This window comes from Hyperolius riggenbachi, chromosome 1 (genome assembly GCF_040937935.1).
Source record: "Hyperolius riggenbachi isolate aHypRig1 chromosome 1, aHypRig1.pri, whole genome shotgun sequence".
In the NCBI taxonomy this organism is placed as follows: domain Eukaryota; kingdom Metazoa; phylum Chordata; class Amphibia; order Anura; family Hyperoliidae; genus Hyperolius; species Hyperolius riggenbachi.
The window spans coordinates 534,891,262-534,905,266 of NC_090646.1; the positions used below are offsets into that span (position 1 = coordinate 534,891,262).

A 14,005-nucleotide genomic window follows, 5' to 3' on the forward strand; every position below is an offset into this window, starting at 1 on the left:
TCTATGTAGCATCTGGCAAGAAATGCTTGGATTTGTAGTTCATAATGGTGGGGCTCAATTTGGCGAGACAAGGCCTCTGTAATGTCTAGTGGGTTTATGCAAAATGATAGAGAGAAACACTTGTCCTGACAGCAATACAAAAAAAAAAAAAAAAAAAGATTGAAAAAACACACTTGGCTGGGGCCCCAACCATTTGTAAACTAACATTGTTGCTTAAAGCAACCCCAGAAGTGAGAGGAGGCTGACATTTATTTCCTTTTATTTTAAACAATGCAAAGTAACTGGCTGTCCTGCTGATTCTCTGCCTCTATTCACAGTGACACATTGCAGAACACAGGCATTATAATGTGTGGACTGCAATGGAGACTGGACAAAGATGTATTTTTGGACTATAAGACTCACTTTATCTCCCCCAAAAGTGGGGGAAAAAGTCACTGCATCTTATGGTCCAAATGTAGGGAGTTCCTGACTTTTGAACGGCTGCCAATACAAACCTCCAACCCGCTGCAATGTCGGGGACTTCCTGTACTGTGCCCATGCAGAGGAGGACACAAGGGGATACAAAGTGGCATGGAGGAAGACACATGGGGACACAAGAGGACACAGGCGGACACATGAGGGACAGAGGAGGACAAAGGAAGACACAAGAGGTACAAGGGGGCATGAGGTACAAAGGGGGCAAAATGTACAGGATGCTGCTTCACCATTGATGCACTAGATTTAGTATATATTTTTTTTCTCATGGTTTTTGTCCTCAAAACCTAGGTCCGTCTCATGGTCAGGAGTGTCTTATAATCCGAAAAATACGGGTAATTCAAAGCATGCATGCAGCGAGTTAAAGTAACAAAATCAATTACACTGCAGAAATCTGAACAGGCTCATAGAATTGTATGGTCCCGGAGTTGAAATGCAGAATTATTCTACAACGCAACTGACCACTGTCTATCAGTCCAGCGGCGGTGCAGCTCTGTTATTCCCCAGGGTGCTGCTGTCACCTTCGTAACGATTGCTGACCCCAGCTAGGTCGCAGGCTTCTGTGCATGAGTGGGCACATCGTGCTCTACTCATGATTGCACTCTCTTGGCTAGGAGTTTCAAGGCCCTGTGAGTGCAATTTATTTGTTGATCAGGCTTTGAAACATGTAGCTGCAGTCAAAAGGTGGCCAAATGCTGTCCTTTATACTTAATACATTAAAGCAAAGTTGAACCGAGAGGGATAGGGGGCCAACATATTTATTTCCTTTTAAACAATGAAAATTGCCTGGCTGTTCTCCTGATCCTCTGTCTCTAATACTTTTAGCCATAGACCCTGAACAAGCATGCCAATCAACTTGCATTTGTTTAAAATGAAATAACTATGGTCGCCTCTCACTTCAGATGTGCTTTACATTTTGCTTGCTGCATGTACTAGTGCAAATAGAGATATTTATCAGTTGATACGTTTGTTACTTTTATGCAAATGTACGTGGATGGGGTATAGAGCAATAAAATATAGCAGCTGATAATGTTGATTGGTCCCCAAAAATGTTTTCCCTTTTCTTTGACTAAATGTACTGGATATAGCATAACTATGAATTCTGCCAAGATAGAAAATTAATTTCTTCCCATTTCACTGCAATCCGTGCATCTTCCACTATAAAAGGAAGCCTTATGTGTTTTGTATGGGAGCAGGGTTTGCAATTGCTACAAAACAGAGATGGGTCTTTATGAAGGTCAGGGTGGGAAAGCCCTCATCCCCTCATTAACTACACTGCACACTTCAACACAACTTTACATCACATATAACCCCGAGGACACCAGGGTAGGATTACCAATCAGCCAAAAGAAGCAGTAGCTTGGAGCTACATTCAGAGACTAAGGGGCCCCATCAGCACATAATCCAACCTTGACAAGCCCTGAATTTGCGAGCAAGTGGCACCCGTTGCCATGGTGACGGTGCCACGTGCCAGCACCGTTCTCTCCAGTCCAGTATGTCCAGTCAGGGTGAGACTGAGGTCAGCAGCGTCAGCCACATTGAGCACACTGATGTGACAAACGCTGACTGCACAGGCTGGGCTGGAGAGAGCGGTGCCGGCACGCTGCACCATCACCATGGCAACAGACGCTGCTTGCTCACTTGTCAGGGCTGGACTACGCGCTGCTGCAGAGAAAGCAGAGAGGAGTCACTGGGAGATGTGGAGCAGAAAGGAGTCACTGGGAGTTGCGGCGGAGGGGCCCCAGTGAGAGACTGAGAGAAGGTGAGATGACGCCGCATGTGGCCGCTGCTGGGGGGGACCAAATCTGTAACTCTGCTTAGGGCCCCATTTGGCCTTACTCTGGCTCTGGAGGACACAGCATATAGTGAAGTGATAAGATGTTAAAAAGACCCCGTTAGGAGATCACTGTATAAATCCCATTCTACTGTGGCAAGTTGATCAACTCAAGGCCATTTCTTTTCACTCCAAATTGGCCAGAACTAGTGCAAGTCCCAGTCTGCAACAGTATTCTGCTCAAAACCAATCATCAAATCATGAGCATAACTATAAACAGTTAACATTTTAATTAATACTTTTTAGAAGAGTCTCAACCCCGTACTAAAATGATGGAACACCAGTGAAAAAAAAAAAACACATTTTATTTAACAAGGATTGGACAAAAATGGAAACATACAAATACAAAGTGTACAATCTAGAAAGAATTTCACAAAGAAAAAAAAACTGCACTTTTTATAGATGTATTCCGACGGAGTTACTGTACAGAACACACAGGCACCGTAGTTAAAGTCACTGTAAGTTGAGTGATACAGAAGTAGACATAGAAAGTTTCAGGTATATTGAAAGCATTGACAGTTCAAATGGAACAGTATTAAAGTCTACTACATGTCGCATAATCATAATCTCTGACATCTGATGTAATGTTGTCAGATGAGAGAGGGCCTGCTACTATTTGGCGCACAGGTTAAAGCACTAATTAGACTCATGTAAATAGCATCAAATAACAACAAGCCTGCCCATTAATATTAATGCTCACTCATGTAAATGTCAATCAGGAAGAAGTTAGCTTCATGTAATTATTACAGACCCTAAATGATACATTTATACTTGCATAAAGACACTAATGATTGGAAATCTCAAGCACAGATGGTCAATGTGTATTTTTCTCTCATCAAACTTCTTCCTGTTGCATAGTAAAAAAAATGAAAAATAATAATTAAAAAAAAAAAGTCATAATTTTGTGCAGTCACCTTGTGTTGTCCGTAAGAAAATTGACAGACCTCAGCTTCATTTCTATGAATCTGGATCCCAAATTGCATTCCATACAAAAGGTCAATCAGCAGAAGAGTAACAGATTACCCATGGGCACTGGATTGCTACGTGGGTGTGTACAATCGGACAGTGTTACTTTTAATTGACAGAAGTTGAGAACATGTCACTGTTTGGTTGTTACTAGAGAGTGGGCCCTGAGGGACAGTTAGTGACAAGATTACATATTGTGTAAAGCACTGCGGAAGATGTCAGTGCTATATAAATACAAAATAAATAGATAGGAAAAATTGCAATTCAATTAAGACTTGGGTTGGGGAGGAGAGGAGGACATAACAATTAAAATAATTGCAAGGATTTTAGCAAATAGTATTACAGCCTCTTACTTATTTGTTGTACAAATTCTGACGCAGGTCTTTTTAATGAGCAACTGAGAGGAAGTGAAAAATGGGAACATTTGCACATGATCAGTCCAGATCTGGGGGAAAAAAAACTGTACACTAGGTTAGAGAACCATTTGAATGCTCTGGTCGCCATTGTAAATGAATTTAGAAATCTTTTTGCTTTCTTGACCGAAAGAGAAAATTTTAGATATAAAAAAATAAAAAAAAAAATAAAAAAAATGGATGTGTCACATTGTTGTGCCTACAGAAACACATCAAACTGCACGGCAAGGCGAGCGAGCTGCAGCTGTGAGGGTGCAATGCGATCGGCAGTAGTGGTCGGAGCACGCGGCGGGGAAATTTAAATCTCCTTCCTGTTACAATTAAGCGCCCACAAACAGAATGTAGATTTCAAGCAATGCGGTGTGGAACAGGTTAAGACTCACTCACAACAGATGAAATGCAAAACTGCTTCACTGCATCTGGCAATGCACCCCAAATAAAGCATTTGGAGCATTGATATTACCTTAAATATGACCTTTAAAGTGTGAATGAACCTACAAGATTTACAGACCAAACACTGAACGTGGCTCTGTTTACACTTCCATCAGCCTGCACAAATGATTTACACCTAATCTCTAATGTAATACTTTTTAGCCCCCCCCCCTCCCTCCTCAACAACACCCCCCCCCCCCCCCCAACTAGCTTAAAGTGTATCAGAGGGCAATTAAAAAAAAAAAAAGTTAGATACTTATCTTAAGTAGGTATGATCTAGAGGCTTCCATCATCCTCTTCCACCCCACCAATCTGGCTCTGGGACCCTGTGTTGTGCTACTGTCCGTGTAAGAATAGTAGTTCCAGCTCCAGCAATGATATCACATTGGGTTTCCAACTGGGTCCCCATTGGCTTCTGGAGACAGGTATGTTATTGGCAGTAGCTCGGTCTCCAGCTGTCAATTCTAAGACGTGGTGCCCATATCACTCATCTCCCCAGGCAGTGTGTTACAGCCACCGATCTCTACCATTCACTTGGGATGTGGTGTGTGGAGATATATTGAGGTGCTGATGATATTAGGGAGTACAGAAACCTATTCTATCATTTTTATGTCTGCTGTATATCTTTCAGAGGTGGAGGTCAGCCAGTATGGCCTGAAGATATTGGCAGCTAGCTTCATGGACTATTAATGTGATTGTGTGTGGTGTCAATAGACAGACAAAAGGGAACCTCATTACCTGTTTCTGGCTGTCCAGAGGAACTGTACGCTGTGATCTTTTGTATTAATGTAGACAACTGCCATTGTCTTCAGTGAATGGACCAGTCCCCTTCAATAGGCAAGGAAGCTTTTTGATGTCTGGTAGGATACAATCTCACCAATTGAATTCTGCAAACTTCAAGAAGCTAAAACAGGAACCCCTTTGAAGTTTGCATATCACAAGAAAGATTATTACAAGCGTTCGGTGATGTCACAAACGGGGAAACTGCATTAGTTCCTGGGGGCTGGACATTAAATGCCCCAGGGGACACTTCAGAGTATAAAAAGCAGAGACAGATACCTAGTGATCATCTGCTCTTGGAGTTAGCGCATAGCTAGAGTTGATCTCGACTTCTGTTTGAACAAGCGGCATGCTCCTGCCGACAACGTTGAGACCTTCAAGTTGGTAACGTTTTTTTTATCCCCATTTTTATTTTACGCAAATATCCGTGTGTGTTATCTTTGTAACTTTTATCTTGTAACTGTTTTTACTTTGTTTTTTGTAATCTTTTGTATATATTAAGTTCTGCACTGTTCTATGTTTTTCTGGAATATTAAATTATTATTTAATAAGCTTGACTTCTGCCGTACTAAACTAACACTCATAGCCTAAAGGAGACTGCAGTGTAGCTGTGTATAAGTCCGTGCCTAGTTGTATGTTTGAGCAACACTACCATATGAAATTGTAATTGCATTGTGTGTGTGGGGGCGTTTGTCATACGTTGGCCTAAAGCGCGCAGCTGACCCAACGTACGAAACGCCAGTGCGAGTAGCTAACAGTATCGTTCGGAACGACTGTTAGTGGTTTTGCTGCACGACAGTGTAACTTGCATTACAAGTCAGTGTCTGATTGTGCTGTGTTACTGTACAACTGTACTGTGTGTGTGGGTGCGTGGCGTTCTCGTATTCGGCCTAAGCGCAAAGCTGACCCAAATACGAAAACGCGGAGTGCGCGCTGAAGACTCGACAGCAGAGTGGAAGTGTCTAGCGAACCGCTAGTGGTGGCAGTGAGAGGTGTTCTGAGGGGTCCCAGCCTTGTTTTAGCTTGACTAAGGCTGCTTCCCCACTCAGTCTGGTCAAACCCGCAGTCGGGAACCGTATACGCAGGCGTGCCGCGGGCCGGTTCCTGACATGGTGTGTGTGTGTATAAATAATATTAGCTCAAGTGTATGTGGAATGCTGCACATAAGGCTAAATATACTGGTGCAATACAAAATCGCAACTCGTAAACCATTTACATGCTAGTATTTGTAATTCTATTGAATCCTGGGATGACCTATCATTCTGCTGAGTCAGTCCTAGGACAGTAAGTTATGCTGATTCACTGATGGCAAGAGGGGCAGGTGACATAGGATGCTGTAAAACATCAGTAAGTCACCTGTCTGTGCAGAACAAATTAAAAAGAGACTAGTAAAAACGCTTTGGCAAATAATTGTATATCTGCTGTATAGTTAGCTGTCTGCAAGAAGTTCCACTTGCAATCAGTGCAAAAAAAGCTGATAAGCACAGTTTAGAAAATGTTATTATACATTTACATAGTGCGAATACTTGTTCCGCAACACATTACAAAACAATGAACCTGCGTAGTCACAATGACTGTGTCGGTTACAGTACCTTAACTCAATGGACAGCGCTTAAAGGATGTGCGCAGCGGGCATGATTTAACAATGCAGGTGCCTATGTGAAAAGGCCCTAACAATTGGTACGCCTGTGTGAACCGGCGCCAAAGCAAAAGTACAGTTACTACATTCTAATTAAGTTGTGAACCCCCTTTGAAATGTAATTGCACCCTGTACTATTCCCAACATCATTTAGATTGTCCAAACCCATGGAATTCAGCTTTCGAAGCTTTGCAGTTATAGGTCTTGTTCTCTAATAACACTAGGAAGTGCTGGTCAGAAATGGGGTACTTTTTTGGCATCACAGAAAGTCTGTCTAGCATGAGTGTAGGCCCATTACAACAACGCTACCGGCAGCTGCAGGTCTCAGGGTCTGGAAGCACAAGATGGCATGAAAGGTAGCAGAGGCTACGGACGTATTTACTGCTTCTGATTCTGCTGTTCCTCAGCCTTTTGAGTCCAATAAGTGTACTCAGGAGTATGCTTGTCCTTCAATAAATAAAACTTGAACATCTCCCAAAAAGTACAAAAAAAAGCAAAATTAAAACACATTAACTTAAAGCAAATGTTTTTTGCACTAGTCTTTGTACATCAAGCCCAGTATCAATTAGAGAACAATTTAAACATGGAAGATATTCACACCTTGAAATATGCACATTGGCCAAAGTATAATTATACTTAAGTGGGCATAAAATAACTAAGAAGTAGCACTGCCCAATAATGCAGTGTACCTGTATTGCCGATTTTGCTTCTGTTCTACAGTACAAGTGTCTCTCCTTCCACTGGTTACATTGCAATAATCTGATCCCCATCCTCTGTGTTTGCAGTAGTTGTCAGCACTCAATTAGAGTAATATTATGGAGGGCAGAGAGTCCATTTAACTCAGTAGAAGCAGTGAGAAAAGATCAGCTCGTTAGTCAAGCAGAGCTCAGCACACACTTTGGTTTCTTTACAATTAATATAAGCATGGCGTAACAGCTTATGTTGTACATACTGAGGTTGAAATACCTACATGTTAAAAATGGGATAAAAGCATTACTGTAGTATTGATCAGGGCCTTATTTTAAGCACACTTAGGTATAATTACACAAACGTTGTATTATATCATAACTCTTAGAAAAAAAAACACCCTTCTGATACTACACATACAAAGTATTCACTTAATTTGAAACACAGGCAAACAATCATGTTGTGAATGGGTTTGTCCATAAAGATATATTGAAGTAGGTATTAGTTTACTGCAAAGAATACTCATGCAGAACGGCAGTTATGCTGAACTGGAGAACCCCACAAAGAAATGTAACTTTACAGTGCCATTTTCAAAGTCAAACTTTAGAGAGGAGTCCGGATTCTGGAGCACTCGCTTTGATAAGGTTTTGGACTTCTTTAAACTTTGGATGGTCTTTATCCGCTACCAATTGCAGAAGCACGGCCTCACTCGTGGTAACTATAATTCCATTTCTTGCCAGGCGCTGCAAAACAAGTTACAATAAAAATACATGGATTAGGCAAGTGTGTATACACACACACACACACACACACACACACACACACACACACACACACACACACACGATCTAGCCTCCCCTCTCCCACTATCAAAAATACATGCCTACCCTTTTACAGCCCTCTCCTTCCACCACATACCCACTTACCCAACTCTATCCTCCTCACACTAAACCAGGCATGGGCAAACTTGGCCCTCCAGCTGTTCAGGAACCACAAGTCCCACAATGCATTGCAGGAGTCTTACAGCCAGTCATGACTAAAAGGCAAATGCATTGTGGGACTTGTAGTTCCTTAACAGCCGGAGGGCCAAGTTTGCCCATGCCTGCCCTAAACAGTAATTCCCTGTAGTTTTCTTCACCTCTCCTTTCCATAGGACCCACCTTTAGTATACCTTATCTATACAACCAGGCCTAGCCCACTTTATACATCTAACGCTAATCTATATCCTACCACACAACAAGGCTATCCACCCTCACCCCTCGTCTATCTCCTGTCTATTCTGCCTACCAGTGAGTATTGATTTTACTGATCCCGTTTTGGCCATCAACATGATACACTGGCAAGCAGGAGAATGGCACTATGCTGACCGAAAGGATAAGTGATTTTAAGTTGGCGAATGATTGTTGGCACTAACTGTAGAATAACAGATTGCATGGGGCAGGACAGAAGGACAACCAAGGTATGGTGAAGGAAGAGGATGAGACCCTAGCAGATAAGACCATCCTAGCCCCACTGCAGTCATTATTGGTGGTTCTTGCACGGTTTTCTTTTACATAGGTGAATTACTTATCTTTGTGTGGGAAATGGTTGGAAGAAACCTGTACAAATCTGACACAGACATACAGTATATAGGGATTCAACCCCAGGCCCCTGAGCTACAATACACTAATGTTAACGATCATGCTGCCAAATTTTCTAACACCCTCAGCCTAAAGAGAGCCTGTCAAGACAAGAATAAAAAAGGCTACCACAACTGAAATGTATTCTCAAGGATCCCTTGAACAGTCCTGAAAAAAGTAAGATATTAGCAATGAGTTTTTCTCATTTTCTGTGATCAGAACTCGCTCCAGCAGACATTTAGACTGCTAAAATGCTAAAAAAAAATACAATATCTAAATTCTATTCTGTTCATTCACCAGTAGCACAATTTTATCTCATGCCCTTCCAATGTGAATTTGATTTTCCCACTCTATACAAGTTATTTGTCCCATGTGAATTAGATAATGGATTAGTTTTACAGGAAGCAGAGCACCTTTTCACAAACTGGTGATGACACTCTTCCCTCACAACCATTTCACTTTAAGGCAACATCCACATGGACATTTCTGAGGATGGTAAACCAAGGCACATCACCACTTTATAAACCTAACGGCCCAGTCACACAGATATGAATATGGGGGGATCACAGTTAAAAGGAACCTTAACTCTAAACAAAAAAATGAGTTTTACTTACCTGGGGCATCTACCTGCCCCCTGCAGCCATCCTGTGCCCTCGCAGTCACTCATGGCTCCTCCGGTCCCCCGCTGCCAGGTAGTTTTGTTCTTGCCGACTGGGAGTCGACCGGCCGCCATGCGTATGTTTTTACGCATTCCTGCAGGTGCAGGAAGCTATTGTAGACATCAACAAGTACAGTTTTACTCGTTGCGAGTGTAATCCGTAAAATTTTACGCATTACACCCGCAACGTGTAAATATGCCTGCAGCCACTGGGCGCGCTCAGCAGGAGGTAGATGTGACGTACCTTAGGAGCTGGAGACCTATGTGCTGAGGACAGCAACTCTTGCAACTTACTAGCCTAGTACCCTTGAGTGGGAACAGGGTTCCACAGCTAGTACGGGGCAGGAGCGCTAACAGATCCAATGGCGTGACCAGGCAGGAACCGAAGCGCTCCCGCGTGCTGAGTCTGGAGGTGCAAGGACTCAGCTTCCAGGCGGGTTTAAAGACTTGTTTCCAAGCAGGAGCAGATACTGAGGCAGGTCCGTGAACAGCCAGAAGGTCGGCAACAAGGCAAGTACTCAGACGGGCAGAGGTCGGCAACAGAGCAGGTAGTCGTACGTAGCAGGAGTCGGTAGCAAGTCGGGAAGTCAGCCAGGCCAGGGTCAGCAACATAGAGTCAGGAACAAGCAGATACAAAGATGACGCACGGGAACACACACCAAAACTAGCTGCAATACTACAGCACTGAATGGTGGCATTCTCCAGACTTAAATAGGCCGTTTGGCGGGAAAACTCGTACGTCTGCACGCAATGACGCATCAGGTGCACGCGATGACGCGGACGAACGTACGCCATGACACATATGTTCGTACACGATGATGCGGACAACCAGACGCAATCACGCAAACAAACGCACGCATAAACCCATAAATAATGCATATACAGGCGGCCCTTCGGGCGCGCATGCGCACAGTATCACACCAGCGTCGCCGAGCGCCGATGTCTCCACTGCCACACACGGAACCCAGTGTACACACTGCCAGGACCCGTAAGGGACCCACCAGCATGCACCAGGACGCCTGCAGCATCCGTAAGTGCCAGCCGCCTCGTCCAGACAGGTAAGTGACCGTGACAGTAGAGGCGTTAGGGAGTCTTGCCCAATTATTTCTTGCTGAATAGGTGCTGGCTTATTGAACAGGAAGAGCAGAGAGTTAAACCCAGGTCTCCTGTGTCAGAGGCAGAGCCCTTAACCAGTGCACTTTCCAGCCACATTACAACATCTGAAAGAATCATAACGCTATTAATAACTGTTTGCCATGTAGCTAATACAGGTGTGACTAGTTGCACTTCGGAACAATTTAACTGTTATAATGAGGACATTTTGTCTAATGGCCTCTAAGTGCACAGCAAATGATGCATGGATTGAGCCTGCGGGCAATTCCCTTTTACTGCTGTAAATGTCGGCTCAGTGTTTTCATTCACAAAAGTCAATTTGCTTTTATGCCACAATTATTTAGAGGGTTAACAGAGGACACACAAGCAGTCTTCTGATAATTTTGCAGAGTCATTCAGCGCACAAAACTGCCTAACCACGTTTGACCTTTTGGTATTTCAAAGCTGAAATATATTCACAACCAAAGCCAGCCAGCTGTACAGAGCTTGGTCAAACACCGGAAAAACACATCTTGTGCCCCCTTTACAAATTATCTCCATAAGCAGACTAAGGAATGAGGAACTATGGGCTAAACAAAGTCTATTTCATCCAACTCTAAAGGTGTCTATACATTGCTCGATTTACAGTGTTCCGTATACCAACACTACACCTTCGTTCGGCACCATATTACAGGAAGTGTGATAACTCGACTCTCATCACAGCAACAGCATAGGAGATAGAACTTCTTAGACGTCGTCAAAGTTTCAGGAGTTAATTCAGTAAACAGATATACAGATGCTCATATCTACATGTTCGTTACACCTCAGCGAAGCAATTGGTCTGTAGTAAGTTCTCTTTGCGTTACATACACTATACATCTGGCTAACTATACATCTGGCTAACTATACATCTGGCTAACTATACCTGGCTGCACATCTTCTACCTATAACATCTGGGTCTTATACTCACCATTGGCATGCTGATCCCTCGTCGCGTACCTCTGATAGCTTCCCCAGTGTCTTCTTCCATGTCCCTTGGCGGATTTTGCTTCTCCCTCGGCAATCACATGTCCCCCGTTGATCGGCGTATATGACACCAGGGTCACACAGCGTCACCAACATCTTGCAGAAAACACTTTTTTTTTTTAAATTGAATTCAATACAATAACCTGTATTGAATTCAATATAAAAAAAAAAATTGGTTGCAAAAAAAAAATGTTGCAAATTATTGGAAATGAATTGAAACACTTTTTGCACAGAAATCCTGGGGAAACTGAACGCCAGGGTGGTTAAATGTGACATCATCTGATCAGGGACGGATCAATACCTCATCGCCTGCTATTGGCTGACAAGACCCCGTGATATCATGACAAGCACCGTCTTTACTGCGCAAGCCCTGGAAAATTCCATTTTCCAAGGACCTGTCACCTTGTCCTGAGGAGGCCATTGTTTAATGTACTTGTGAGAATATTTTCATAACAATGGCTCATGTTTATGTTGTTCATCACCAGCTGGTCTGGCCTCTGCACTGGATATCTCTGCCTTGGAAGTTCCAGTACAATGTTCTACTGAAAATCAGAACTGTCTTTATTTATCTCTAAGAGAAAATCTCCTTAAAGGGAGATTCTACACATCAAGTCTTTTAACTAAAGTCTTAAAACTAAACTAAAGTAACTGAGGCCTATTAATTCAAGCATATAATACTTACATTCTAACACCAACAAGTGACACATCCCAGGCCAGTCTCCCTTCAAGCTTAATGTGCCTTATGTCCGTGGTGAGTGTGGAGGCAGCTCACCTGTCCGCTGGCCCAAGTCCTGTGTCTTCTCTCCATTGCCACCAGGGGCTCCTGTTCCCCTTGACCCCACCACAAGTACTTGACATCACATATATGAAAAGGAGTCCTGGGGTACAGGTGTCCCCAGTGATAGAGAGAATGTCTGCACTTTATCTGATGAAGGGGACCCGCCGTGGCCCCGAAACAATTGTCATGTTGTGCATACAATAAAACTGCTTGATTATTATTACTGGTGTGCCAGCCGAACTAGGATTGCAGTGATAGAGAGAAGATACAGGACTTGCACTGGTGGACAGGGGAGCTGCTTCCATATTAACCACGGGGACACATTCCATGGGGTTTGGAAGGCAGGTGGAGGCGTGCAATACTGTAGATTGCAGGCTGAAATCTAGTGGAAATCAGTGTGCAGTGTGTGGGCATGTGATAAATCCCTCTCTGATAAGATTTGATCAGAAAGGGATCTTTCAGATGGTCGATCTGGTGGCCATTGAATAATGTATGGCCACCTTAAAGGAATACTGGAGGGGGTCGGGGGAAAACGAGTTGAACTCACCCGGGGCTTCTAATGGTCCCCCGCAGACATCCTGTGACTGAGTGCAGCAACTCAACGATGCTTTGGCCCCGCCTCCGGTTCACTTCTGGAATTTCAGACTTTAAAGTCTGAAAACCACTGCGCCTGCATTGCCGCGCATTGCCGTGTCCTCGCTCCCGCTAACGTCACCAGGAGTGTACTGCGCAGGCACAGACCATACTGGGCCTGCGCAAGTACGCGCCTGGTGACATCAGCAGGAGCGAGGACACGGCAACGCAGGTGCAGTGGTTTTCAGACTTTAAAGTCTGAAATTCCAGAAGTGAACCGGAGGCGGGGCCGGAGCATCGGTGAGTGGCTGCGCGGGAACAGGATGTCTGCGGGGGACCATTAGAAGCCCGGGGTAAGTTCAACTCATTTTCCCCTGACCCCGTACAGTATTCCTTTAAGGACAGAAAACCTAAGATCTTATTTCTTAAAACGATTGCCTATTTGAAGTGGACAGATCTCTAAAAATACAAAATAAGAAATTTACCTGGGCCTGCTCGGTTTTACAGTGTTCCTGAGGAAAGATTAAATCCCATCAAACAAATATGCTAGATTATTGCAGATTCAATATGGTGTCAATACACACCTTTGAACTGACTTTGGTTAATTTACTTAAAGGGGAACTGAAGAGAGAGGTATATGGAGGCTGTCATGTTTATTTCCTTTTAGACAATACCAGTTGTCTGGCAGCCCTGCTGATCCTCTGCCTCTAATACTATTAGCCATAGCCCCTGAACAAGCATGCAGCAGATCAGGTGTTTCAGTGGTTCAGACTTATAAGTCTGATCTGACAAGACTAGCTGCATGCTTGTTTCTGGTTTTAATCAGATACTACTGCAGAGAAATAGACCAGCAGGGCTGCCAGGCAACTGGTATTGATTAAAAGGAAATAAACATGACAGCCTCCATATACCTCTCTCTTCAGTTCCCCTTTAAAAAGAATCTGTGACTTAAAGAAATTAAAAGAACTGATACTTAAAGCAGTAGGATCAGCCATACTATGCCAGGGGAAAAAAAAACACATATATAAGTAGAT

General features: G+C 43.5%; 1 protein-coding gene across 3 annotated transcripts in view; it reads right to left on the minus strand.

Annotated features, from left to right (window-relative positions):
- Positions 1-4,331: 4,331 nt before the first annotated feature.
- The window catches only part of ISOC1 (isochorismatase domain containing 1), a 52,939-nt gene continuing 43,265 nt past the window's right edge, over positions 4,332-14,005 (minus strand). For 2 of the 3 annotated variants that reach the window (XM_068246651.1, XM_068246659.1), the window contains exon 6: positions 4,332-7,968. In XM_068246651.1, the coding sequence (XP_068102752.1) occupies positions 7,822-7,968 (147 nt within the window). In that variant the 3' untranslated portion in view covers positions 4,332-7,821. The remainder of the gene's footprint in view (positions 7,969-14,005) is intronic. The other variant, XR_011022932.1, reaches the window with a different exon arrangement.